Source organism: Thalassophryne amazonica, chromosome 18 (assembly GCF_902500255.1).
Source record: "Thalassophryne amazonica chromosome 18, fThaAma1.1, whole genome shotgun sequence".
Lineage (NCBI taxonomy): Eukaryota > Metazoa > Chordata > Actinopteri > Batrachoidiformes > Batrachoididae > Thalassophryne > Thalassophryne amazonica.
In genome coordinates, this window is record NC_047120.1 from 34075346 (window position 1) to 34088361 (window position 13016).

Consider the following 13016-nt stretch of genomic DNA (forward strand, 5'->3'; position numbering starts at 1 on the left):
GGCAACTTTTTGGCTTTAAGAAACACTATAAGAAATCAGGAAAAAAAATTGTGGCAGTCAGTAACGGTTACTTTTTTAGACCAAGCAGAGGGAAAAAAAAATATGGACTCACTCAATTCTGAGGAATAAATTATGGAATCACCCTGTAAATTTTCATCCCCAAAACTAAAACCTGCATCAAATCAGATCTGCTCGTTAGTCTGCATCTAAAAAGGAGTGATCACACCTTGGAGAGCTGTTAAACCAAACGGACTGACATGAATCATGGCTCCAACACGAGAGATGTCAACTGAAACAAAGGAGAGGATTATCAAACTCTTAAAAGAGGGTAAATCATCACGCAGTGTTGCAAAAGATGTTGGTTGTTCACAGTCAGCTGTGTCTAAACTCTGAACCAAATACAAACAACATGGGAAGGTTGTTAAAAGCAAACATACTGGTAGACCAAGGAAGACATCAAAGCGTCAAGACAGAAAACTTAAAGCAATTTGTCTCAAAAATCGAAAATGCACAACAAAACAAATGAGGAACGAATGGGAGGAAACTGGAGTCAACGTCTGTGATCGAACTGTAAGAAACCGCCTAAAGGAAATGGGATTTACATGCAGAAAAGCTAAACGAAAGCCACCATTAACACATAAACAGAAAAAAACAAGGTTACAATGGGCTAAGGAAAAGCAATCGTGGACTGTGGATGACTGGATGAAAGTCATATTCAGTGATGAATGTTGAATCTGCATTGGGCAAGGTGATGATGCTGGAACTTTTGTTTGGTGCCGTTCCAATGAGATATATAAAGATGACTGTGGAAATTTACATGTTCTCTTCAGGCAGTCATCGATGATATGGGGCTGCATGTCAGGTAAAGGCACTGGGGAGATGGCTATCATTACATCATCAATAAATGCACAAGTTTACGTTGATATTTTGGACACTTTTCTTATCCCATCAATTAAAAGGATGTTTTGAGATGATGAAATCATTTTTCAAGATGATAATGCATCTTGCCATAGAGCAAAAACTGTGAAAACATTCCTTGCAAAAAGACACATAGGGTCAATGTCATGGCCTGCAAATAGTCCGGATCTTAATCCAATTGAAAATCTTTGGTGGAAGTTGAAGAAAATGGTCCATGACAAGGCTCCAACCTGCAAAGCTGATCTGGCAACAGCAATCAGAGAAAGTTGGAGCCAGATTGATGAAGAGTACTGTTTGTCACTCATTAAGTCCATGCCTCAGAGACTGCAAGCTGTTATAAAAGCCAGAGGTGGTGCAACAAAATACTAGTGATGTGTTGGAGCGTTCTTTTGTTTTTCATGATTCCATAATTTTTTCCTCAGAATTGAGTGATTCCATATTTTTTTTTCCCTCTGCTTGGTCTAAAAAAGTAACCGTTACTGACTGCCACAATTATTTTTCCTGATTTCTTATAGTGTTTCTTAAAGCCAGAAAGTTGCCATTTGAAATGACTTTAGTTTTGTGTCATGTCTGTGATCTGCTTTTTTTTTTCTACAAAATTAAACAACTGAATGAACATCCTCTGAGGCCGGTGATTCCATAATTTTTGCCAGGGGTTGTAGTAAGAATTTACAGTTAACTAAAATGTAATTGTTTAATAATAACTTATTAATGTGTTCATTTCAGTTAATGCAGTAATAAACATTAACAGTTAATTATGTTTACTAATTATTTAGCATTTTATTAATGTTATTCATGTTACTGCAGTAATAAACAACCAACAGCTAATTGCGAGTTAACTAATTGTTTAGTAACCATTTATTAATGTGTTCATTTTAGTTAATGCAGTAATAAACATTAACAGTTAATTATGAGTTCACTGTGTTTAGCATTTTATTAATGTTATTCATGTTAATGCAGTAATAAACAACCAACAGCTAATTACAAGTTAACTAACTGTTTAGTAATCATTTATTAATGGTATTCATGTTAGTTAATGGAGTAACAAGCATTAAGAGTGAATAAAGAGTTAACTAGTAATTTTTGATGGCCTTGAGTAGCTTTATAAATTATTAAATAATTTATAAATTACTACCTTAGTTAACATAAACGCATTAGTAAAATGATTACTAAACAGTTAACTCTTCATTCACTTTCACTTAATGCTTACTACTGCATTAACTAATGTTAATTAATGTACCCTTATTGTGCAATATTACAAATATTTGTTATTCAGCAAACAAATACAAACCCATCATCAATACCACAATGCTGCATTTTTTTGGTTGTGAGTGTCCATTAAATGAAAAGCTGAGTGGCCTGTAGCCGCCTACGCTCCGCCACAAGTACGGCTGAGAGATACTTTACCTCTCTTCAGTCAGGCCCAGGTTTTCGATCTCATTGGTCACCTCTGCGATCTCATTTTTCAGTCTCTGACAGCAGAAACAGAAGAAAAAAAGATAAGAAAAAGAAGAAAGAAGCTTTTCAGATACAAACAAACAACTGGAAAAATAATACGATACTTTGATCTGACGAAGCACGCAAACAACCTGAGACTCCGAAAGTGCAGACAACTCAGGCTTTCTCTCAGCAGGAGGTATGTGGCACATTACAGTCACAGTGTCTGGGAGCTGTAGCACCTGTTCTGGGGTCAGACCACCCCCACCCCCATTCTGACCCAGATTTATTAAACACCCTACTCCCTCTCAGTGCCTCCCGAGTGTGTGAAGGACTGAGACATGAATACATGAGATCAAAGTGTTTAGTTTGCATGTTGTAAGCGAGTAGAGTCTGTGGTTATGGATGAAGTGGGTGTTGAAGCCCAACAGAACAGGAAATGGAGAGATTTTTGCAGACGACAAAACTGAGACAGGCCTCCATCTACAATCACTTTAAAGAATGTGCACAACACAAAGAACAACCACATCACAACAGTCTGCTGCCTAAAGGAAACATCAGTTATCTGGATTCCTCCAGTCGGTTTCCATGACTACACATCCTCCATTTCCTTTGCTGGAACATGACATGATGCAGCATCACCCATAAGCCACCTAGATAAGATGAGGCAGCGCTTAGAGAACAGCCAACCTCTGATAGAGTTCATTAATCTAGTCACACAACTATCGTGTGTTGGGGGGGGGGGGGGGGGGGCTCTATAGTTTTATGAAGGCATTTTTGTTTTATACTCACTGAAAAACATTTAGATTATTAGATTCATTCATTCATTAATTTCCTGATGCCTAGCCAGGTCATGGTGGCAGCAGACTAAGCAGCTCATCCAACATTTCCTTATCCTCAATCAAGTCCTGTAACTCTTCCAGGGGATCCTGAGGCATTCCCAAAACCAGCTGGGAAAATTAATCTCTCCAGAATGTCATGGGTCTTCCCCAGAGCCTCCTCCCAGCTGGACATGCCTGGAAGACCTCCCTGAGGAGACGACCAGGGTCCATCCTCACCAGCTGCCCAAACCACCTCAGCTGGCTCCTTTTGATGGAATGAAGCAGCGGCTCTACTCTGAATCCCTCCCCGATAGTTGAGCTTCTCACCCTGTCCAGGAGTGTAAGCCCAAATACCCAAATCTCATTTCCGTCATTTGTATCCACAACCTTATTTTTCAGTCATAACTGAAAGTTCATGACCATAGGTGAGGATGGGAGCATAGACTGACGGGTAAATTGACAGTATTGCCTTCTGGCTCAGCTCCTTCTTCACCACGATGGTCTGGTCCAGTACAGCGTCCATGAAACATCAGATACTGTCCCAATCAGTCTAGCAATCTCACGTTCCAGCTTTGGAAAACTGGTACCAGGTGAGGAGACAGACAAAGGGCTTCACAAAGACCCGTTATGATGGACAAATGTAGGGATGGTGTCACCTCACCCAGATTACAGAAACCGTGGCAACCTCCTCTAGCCAGGCCTGTGGTAGGGCTTGCAGGTGAATGCCTGGTGGCCAGGTCATAAACCACAGGACTTGGTTGGGCTCAGCACAAAAAAACAAAATGGAGTCACTGCCATGTGGGCTCACCACCCACAAGGAGAATCTAACAGGTCTGGTGCACGGTTTTCCAGGCAATGGACAGGGGCAATGCCCACATGGACTGACACTTGATTATTAGATTACTTCATTAAATACAATACAATCATAATAAATAACAACAAGGGAATAGGAAACATGATTCATAACAAAATAATCATCAATATTGTGATCGCACTGCTGTGATGACCATGGCTGAATAATGAATGTTTCAATGGTATGAATATTTCATGAGGTGAAAGGTCACATTGCTGATTTATTTAAGGTTGTGAAGGGAACTGACATTGGGGTTGAGCTGTTGGCATATGTGGTCCACCCCCACTTCATATGACCCCACACAGGGAGGATCATCTGTCTTAAAAGCAACACTCTGGTGTTCAAACAACCACCTTCCAAACATGCTGCTCCTGAAGTATGTTATGTTCGATGTGGAGCCACAAATCCACCCGTGAACACAAAGACGAAAGAGAGAAGTAGGATTTTCTAATTCATGTGCTTCCTCAGTGTGAAGCCAATATTATATTGTTTTAAATAAAGTGCGATTTTAAAACTTAAAAAAAATGTTACAAGAAATGTAATGCTTGTTTTTCTTTCAGAAAGAAAATCAAAAAGAGATGGAAGAGTTGGACTGCAGTAAGACTGGACCTGAATAGACCATGTTTTTGTGTGTATTCTTACTTGGATGTCTTGTAGTAGTTCCTGCTTTCGACGGCGGATGCTCTCCAGCTCCTTCCTCTCCTCTGGGCTGAGGTCATCAGGCACTGAGAAAAGACCACATTTAAACACAAAGATCAAATATGTACACAGAAGAAGATCTGAGAATCCCACTGTGCTGGTCACCATGGCAATGCCATTTTTTTCTACATCAAATTACCACCAACATTCAAACACAAAACAGATCAGCCTCCCTTGTGTTATGCAGTCACACACACTTACATTATTAAACATTATACCAGAGGGAATATTTCAGTAAGAAGCGGAATCATTCCTTTAAAGCTGTTCTTCAGAAAAAGGTTCATTCATTCCAGAGAAAAATTATTCACGCAAAAAAGCAGCTGCTTTAGGGGTCGTATTATGTGACTATAGAAAAATGTTACTCATGCAAGTCAAAGGACTATAAAGCTTGTATAGCTCAAGTTATGGTGGGCAAACAGCTGCTGCTTGTCCTGTTTGTGGAAATCTAAAAGATGGGTTACGGCTGAAATCCTGCACTCGTAAGTGAATGAGAACATAAAACACTATTGTTTTTACAAAAAGGAATAGAAGAAAATCACTTTCTCATCAAAATTATAGTCTACACACATGGAGACAATGTTATGGTTTGACTGCTTGTAAAAGTCAAAGGTGTCTGGTTTCATACATAGTGTTCCTAAACAGTTAACTAACCAATGTCACTCTTAAGGCTGTTGATAACTTTACGATACAGCCTCTGTAGTGTATTTTCTGGACTATACAAGTCATACTTTTTTTTAAACTTGTTTGGCTGGTTCTGTGACTTATATTTCAAAGCAATTTATATGTCAAAAAACATTTCATTCTTATGTACGGCCACAAGTTGGCAGTGTCTACTAACGACAAGCTGCTCCTACAGATCTGAATGACGTATTGTCTGATCCACAGTCCGGAGCAGAAGGTGGCAGTAAAGTAATATTAAGCTGGATGTCAACCACTGTAAAGCAAAAAGAAGAAGCTCTGAATGAGGAAGGTCTGCTGGGCCTTGGAGAAAGAGTCAAAATAATAAATCATGCCCTCTAACTGAAAGACCATGCTCTTAAATAGAGAGAGGGAATAACCCTTATACAACTTACAACTCGACACTCAGCGTGTCTGCACGTTGTTGGACAGCAAGACCCACAATGAAGGGGACAGCTAGGCTAAGGTAAGGCTCACTATAATTTTTTAAATGTATAGACATTTTTTAAAGTTTACTTACATTTAGTGAGACAGTGCATGCTTAGCTCTGCTTTGATGTTTTTGTCTCTTCAGAGGTGACAAAAAGCAGTTTACTCTTGAGTTCTCTGTGCCTCGTACAATAACCAGAAGCAGAAAACCTCTGCTTCAGTGAGTGTAGGTCCTGCCACATTTGTTCCATCTACTGACTAAAACGGCTGATTCTTAGCTCAGCTTTTCAGGCAGATAGATGAGTTCACCAGTGAAATCGCTTGCTTTAGGTACACAGGCAGACGCAATAAATGGTGGTACTTTTACTCAGTGAAGTTGGGATTTCCCACTTCTGACAGCATTAGGGAGCCTCTGGTAAGTAAATAATCCAATAATTAAATTCATGTTTGCTTCTTTTTGAGGCAGAAGCACCTTGTTTCAATAAATACATCATAGATTGATGCAGCTTACATTTTTCCCCTTATCATTAAGCATTTTTGGACAGATGTGACCAATACTCCAGTGCAACAGTCTGGAAAATATGGCACGTATGAGAACTGAAATCATCACTTTTGACATTAGACTATTAAATGAAATGCCAGCAATCTTGATAATTGATTAATCACTGAGTCGTTTTTTTCCTACTCGCACATCCATAAGTATATACAGGCGTTGTGACAGGGCAGAGCTTCATGTGCACACAGACATGTTACCATCTGCACAACAATGGTAATGGAAGGAGGAAGACAATCAAATCAGTGACTTCTTGTTTGAAAAATTGGGGGAAAAAAACAAAACATTTGTAATAGTTGAAGGGCATGTAATGGTTTTTTTTTGTTTGTTTGTTTGTTTTTCTTTCACAAAACTATTTTGAAGCTTCCCACCTCTGTCACAATATGACTAAATGTTGTAGCAACTTCATTAAGTGCAGAAAATGAATAATTTATGTTGAGGGTTAATGAAACAGCCACACAAATCAAGCTGTGCCAGCGCTGTACATCTCAGAAGAGACATGATGACATTTAAAAAAAACTGTTTGTTTTCAGTCTTGTTAATGTTCTGTCCATTTTTTTAAATCTACACAAATGTCCTTATGTCCTTCTAATCTGTTTTCACATGATATCGACAAAAGTTGTGCAATGTTGAAATTTATAAAAAGGAACTATAGAAATTATGTAAATTACATCAACACTGTTAATCCTGATGCAAAGTTCGAGGGTTCAGAACCCCCCTAAGCCAACCTCTAGTTCTCTATAGATGTATTTTTATTTTTTAGTCTGCTGCTTGTTTGCTTGATCTGTCAATAGACTGTTAACCACACTAGTGAACACCACAGTGAAAAGGTTTTGACTGTGTCCCGAAAACAGCCTAGGGACACTTTAAAAGAATTCTGAAGACTGCTGTGAGCCTCATGTTTTAATGAAAGCTCTTTTTATTCTCTAGTAACCTGATTTACTGCTACCTCATGTTGTACTTTTCCACATTTATACACATCACTTTGAAGAAAAGTGTTTACAAATTAATTAAACCTTTGCAACAAGAGGGAAACAAAGTGAATTTAAAGTAAAAGGTACAATTATATTAAGCTAATTTATTACTGCACGCAATACCCATTTCTCACTAAAAATTTACTTGTTTGCCTATTTATAGACTGTGCAACAGGACAAAAACTTTTTTATACAGTGTCTAGCACAAACATTGGTTTAATTGTAATCACAAACCTTAGAATCGTTTCCCAGACTCTCATTACTGAAAATCTGCCATTCAAATCCACAGCATCTAAGTGACGTGAGAAAAGCCACAGCCGTGAACAAAAAACTAAAAGTATCATTTGCATACTGTATACACGTCCTCATGGTCCAGAGAGAGAAAGGTCTAAGTAGGCCAGAGCAGCTCTTATTATAAACCCGGTGACAAGAATAACATACATTGTGTGCAGACTGCAGAGTTGCACAGAAACTGGCATTCATGCTCACTTCCCATCTCTGGTTTTTTGATCACAGAGGAAACGACAAGCAGCAGGTGTATGAAACAATGTTGAGCAACCACACACAGAAATACACATCCTGACATAACTAACTATGCATCTCCTCCTTCATCGACCAGCTGTGCTGCATAGTCTGGAGGTCACACAGTGTTTGTGTGTTGGTAAGTAACGAGACACCTCATCACAGCAATACTGCTCGAGACAAGCAGAATATCCAGGCCCAAACTTCTCCCTGACCTCCTTCTACAGTCATCTACTATGCAACATCCTGTGAAGATGTAGTTGGTTCAGTAATGCACCCAAATGAAAATCACAGCACTCAGTGAGAAGTTAGTGTTATGTTCTGGCTGAGCGTCCGGTTGGTTGTTGGCTTCTGAAGAAGAGCTGATGACACAAACACACTGACGCAGGTTTGTGCAAAAGAGCAGGAAAGTAGAAGTTAAATGTGTCATACTCCTCCATGTGTCGGTGATCATCCGGACATTTATCTCTTTGAAATCAATCTATCTGTGAGCAGCTTCACCTCCAGCTGTGGCCCAAAGTTCCCATTGCAGAAGAAATGCAGTTGTAAGGCTTTAAAACTTTAAGTCATCGAGAAACAAAATTGATGAAGCATCTCCAGCATGATTTCTACAGTCCAGTCTGCTGTTTTCCATTTTGGTCCAAGCACTGCTTTACAATCCCAACCCTAACTGTCAATCATGTGGTCCTGACTGCCCGCCCTTTAATCCTCAAAGTCATTCCAGCAGAGGAGAGACAGCAACAGGCCGGCAGCCAGCTGGGGGTTAGGACAAGTGTGTGAGGACACAGACTGGTTGATGGTGTGTGAGACCCCTTGAACTCCCACCCCGGTGGCTGTGACTCCTCCTTCCCTCAGTGAGCCGAGTGTCAGGCAAGGCTCCCCCACGTATAACTGTTGATGCCACAGTTATACAAACAGATTACTTCAGCTCTCATTTTACGTATGTCATATGTACGCGTAAAATCACTGACAAATATGCCTCATATGAAAAGAAAAAAAACATTAACAATGTCTCAGTCAATAGTTGTGCTCAGTGATTCACTGACAGCTGACCTAAGACCACGGGCAAGTTATTTTGGTTATGACAACAGTATTATCTGCATTCTAGAAATTATCACAAGGCACCCATTGTCCATTTCACTGGTCATAAGGGAACATTACATTTCCTTACTCCCTGGCCTGAGCACAAGCAGCTAAAAACCAGATATTATCCTGATCTTAGGGCAAAGTCCCTGGTTACTTCAGGCTTCCCAATGACATGCAGACAAATAAAAGAAACAAGACAAAAGAGAAAATGAAGCATGCTTTGACACAGAAAAGGAAAAAATGTCAGCAAGCCAAAGTGGGGACAATTTGAACTGTGGTCTCAGGAAGCGAAATGACAGGAGAAAGTCTCTGAAGTGAAGTTTCCCCCTTGTCAGGTGGACAAAAGTTATAGTAAAACGCTGTAGTAATAATAATAATAATAACCTTTTGATTTGTCCATCACTGTCATCCACATGGATATTAGGTGCACCAAACCAGGTTACCAGTGGTCCGCCCTCAAAGTAAAGGCGTGGGGTTTCCCCATGTTCACAATGTTAACTGATCAGTGCTGTTAATGTCTTCATATCACACTCGTTCAACAAACATTACATTAAAAATGCCAAACGTTGAAATGACTGAGGCAAGTTGTCAAAGATTTAAAGCAGACAAAATACTTTTCCTGGTACAATCGATAAAACGTCATCCCTGTCGTAAAGTGTATGAAACAGGTTGGAGAGGTAAGGTCACTTTGTACACAAGGCCCTCAAAAAACACCGAAAAAAGTGATGTGGGTCAACTTTGAGCTTCATCGACATTCAGCACAATTAATTTCCCATGCTATAATTACTAAAATTGTAAAGATTTGCATTTACATAACTAATTATTGAAGAAAGTTGTTTGGGGACATAACAACACTGAAACTAGCCGCTGACAAGGATTTTTTTTTTGTCACACCAAACTTCATGTCAAGTCAAGCGTAGGAGCACACACTGGTATTGTGCTTTGCCATATCAACAACATTACAGAACCGCTTTGGAACCACCCAGGGACACAGTCCCCTGCATCTTTACAATAATTATCTATCTGCCGCAGCCAGGTGAAACTTGGGCATCCACTTGGGCTTCTCCGGCTAGATAAGTGAATGTCTAGTGCAACACTTTCACCATATACTCATAAGATAACAAATCCAGACCCTCTGATTCCTAACTCTACTTCTCAAGCAATCAAGTATCCATTGATTCTAAAAAAATAAATAAATAAATAAATAAATAAATCACAGCATCGTCCACGAAATCAAGGTCAGTAAACTTTTCCTCAGTTTCTGATTCCACAGCCCTACTGCAAAAATGAAGTTTTGGTACTTTGGGGTGTGATCTACAGTGACCTCTACCAAAGTGCAAAATAATAAATAAAGAAACTTTTAATCTTCAAATACACCCTTTGCTCATTTGGAAGCAGGTACTTCCTTTGGTCCAAGTTAGTTTGAAGAAAACGTGAGGTGGTCACCATCACAGCCCAAAGCACAGTGCAAGCTGAAAATGAGGACTTTGAAGGAAGTGTCTGTGATCCCTCCCGCAGACCCACACCAATGGCTTCCCTCATGATAGAATTAATAATCACTGAACAAGAAAAACTAATACTATTGATTAATTTTGCTTATTCATTACAACAATAAAAAACTGAGGTGGCACAATTAAAATATGAGGTGTTTGTACTATTCTGAAGATTCATTCACTCATGTTTTGGGAAACAAAATCTTGGCACACAAATAAGAACTAAGACATAAATAAATAAAACGGTTGATAGAAAAAGTCTAAGAAGACAGCTATGCCACTTAAAAAAAATCTCTGATTATAGATCTCTACATACAAGCATGTTTTCAATACAACAGGAAGTGGTTTTAATAAAGTATTAAACAAGATCCCTTTAAATCAAATTGAAACTGTCAGAAGAAACATCAGTACAGCTGTGGAGGAACTAAAAAATGAACTTTGCCAAATACTTCCTCTCCAAACTGAGTTTCTCCTGCTGTCTGTCACATCATATGAAATGATAAAATCCACACAGCCAGGTAAACTGAAGTAACCATGGATCAGAAAGGCCATTCTTTAACTTCCAATCAGTGTATTTACAGACCTGAATTATACACTAGCAAAGAAAAAAACTCCGCATTCCCTGACCTCAGTCCAAACTATAATAATAGATCCCTTGTGCCAGTAAAAGACTGCCAACGAGCACAGAATCACTCAATGATGCCGAAGAACACGAAAACAGTGAAGATGTAACAGTCTAGCTAACGCTGTTAGCTAGTTAACCAGCTAGCCCGGTTAGCCAAGCGGTGATTAACATTAAATTAAGCGGGTCAGGCAACTTACCAACTCCATCCTCTGACTTCAAAACCATGTTTATACTGTTGTTCAAACCGCCTCTGAAGATAAGACTAACTTCTCCTTCTCCTAAAAATTTTTTAATAGCTTTACTTATTCGCAACAACTTGACAATAAACCAGGAGCTCCGCGGTGACGGCTGTATTTCTGACTGTCGGGCCACCGGCCGGTGTGAGGACGGATGGCGTGGGGCGTGGCTAAAATAGTAAGAACCAATCGGAGAGCGTTAAAGCACAATCGAAACTCCACCCTGTCTCCTCTCTGAGCCGCAAGGAAAGATGTCACACACACACATCTGTGTGTGTTAATCCCTTGTGCACATGGAGCCAGCAGTATCTGCTTCAGTGTATTTTGGAAATATTGATATTTTCTCTGATCTTTCGTCACTCCCGCAGAAGGAAGAAGTTTAATGTGTGTGCCGTCTGCGTCCCTGCATACCTGCCTCCCCTTCTTTCTGACTCGTGCGTCATACAGCGTTGTGTGCTTTTACGTTTCTTTCCTGCAGATGCTTCAGGCTGACAAGCAAAAAGGAAACTGGTGGCCTATAAACTGAATACAGGATTGCATGTTCAATCACGTGCAAGAAATGAAACTGATGCAACAGCAACTGGCGTGAGGGCCAGACTCCAGACAAAGATGTTTGCATGTGTGCAAATAAAATATTCTTGTGAACGCTTCGCAGATCTCACTTGTGTTTCATAAAATACTGAGTAAAAAAAAAAAAATCTGTGAAAGACATAATATTACAGGAGTTTCAAAAATAAATACATAAATAAAACAAATCATCTTTTGACTTACTTTGCATTTAAGGTAATTGTTTTGAAGATGATGGAAACAATTTGACACTTTTAAATTAATTGATTCATGCAGTTTTTCCATTCAGGTTCTAACTTTCAAGGAGCAGATTTGAAAAAGAAAACAGTCGTTGGTCAAATACATAGACTGTATATATAAATATGATCCTTATTAAAAGGTGTCATATTGTGCGATATCACATCTTCTTGTCTTTCAGCTGTTCTCGTTAGGGGTCGGCACAGCAGATCAATCGTTTCCATTGTGCGATATCACATATTACAACAAAAATCTGCCCGATAACCCGCCCTCATGAGATGCAAGAAAAAACCGGGCTGATAAATCATATTTTTATATATATATATATATATATATATATATATATATATATATATATATATATATATCAGTTTTGCTGCCCTGGAAACTGTGGCAATAAAATCAGGACAAAACAAAAAAAAGACCTTGAAAATACCAGGCTTTGTATCACCCCGCTTTTCATCCAATCAGAAGCCCCCATTTCTCGGCCCCACCAATGACACACCCCGATTTTGTGTTACCCTGGTGACAAGTGCAGGATCCTGGAGAGGTGGGCGATACCGGGAATTTTGGTATTGATCTGATACCAAGTAAATACAGGCCCAGTATCGCCGATATCCATACCGATACCAATACTTTTTCATATTTAAGGTTTATAGATCCAAAGGACCTAGGATAGAATTTCACCAAACATTGTACTTGACAACAAAATACTTTATTATCACAATAAAACATTTTTGTTTAAAAAAATATCACTCAACACAACTTAAAACAAAATCTCCTGAGGTAGCAGGCTGACAAACCACAATACAAGGGTGTGCTGCTCCATGTTGTGTGACACAGCACAGCACTGCTCCTACAGACAGAGAGTAGACTTTGATGAATCTGT

At 39.3% G+C, this 13016-nt stretch overlaps 1 protein-coding gene across 3 annotated transcripts in view; it reads right to left on the bottom strand.

Moving 5' to 3' along the window:
• cyth1b (cytohesin 1b) overlaps positions 1–13016 on the bottom strand; it is a 70784-nt gene that overhangs the window by 14140 nt on the left and 43628 nt on the right. For 2 of the 3 annotated variants that reach the window (XM_034194154.1, XM_034194152.1), the window contains exons 2-3: positions 4672–4754; positions 2326–2390 (exon numbers count right to left, since the gene is read on the bottom strand). Coding sequence is in view for 2 of the 3 variants with exons in the window: in XM_034194152.1 (XP_034050043.1) it covers positions 2326–2390; positions 4672–4754 (148 nt within the window). In the remaining variant the exon portion in view is untranslated. Of the gene's footprint in view, positions 1–2325; positions 2391–4671; positions 4755–11284; positions 11450–13016 lie in introns of those variants that run through there. The other variant, XM_034194153.1, reaches the window with a different exon arrangement.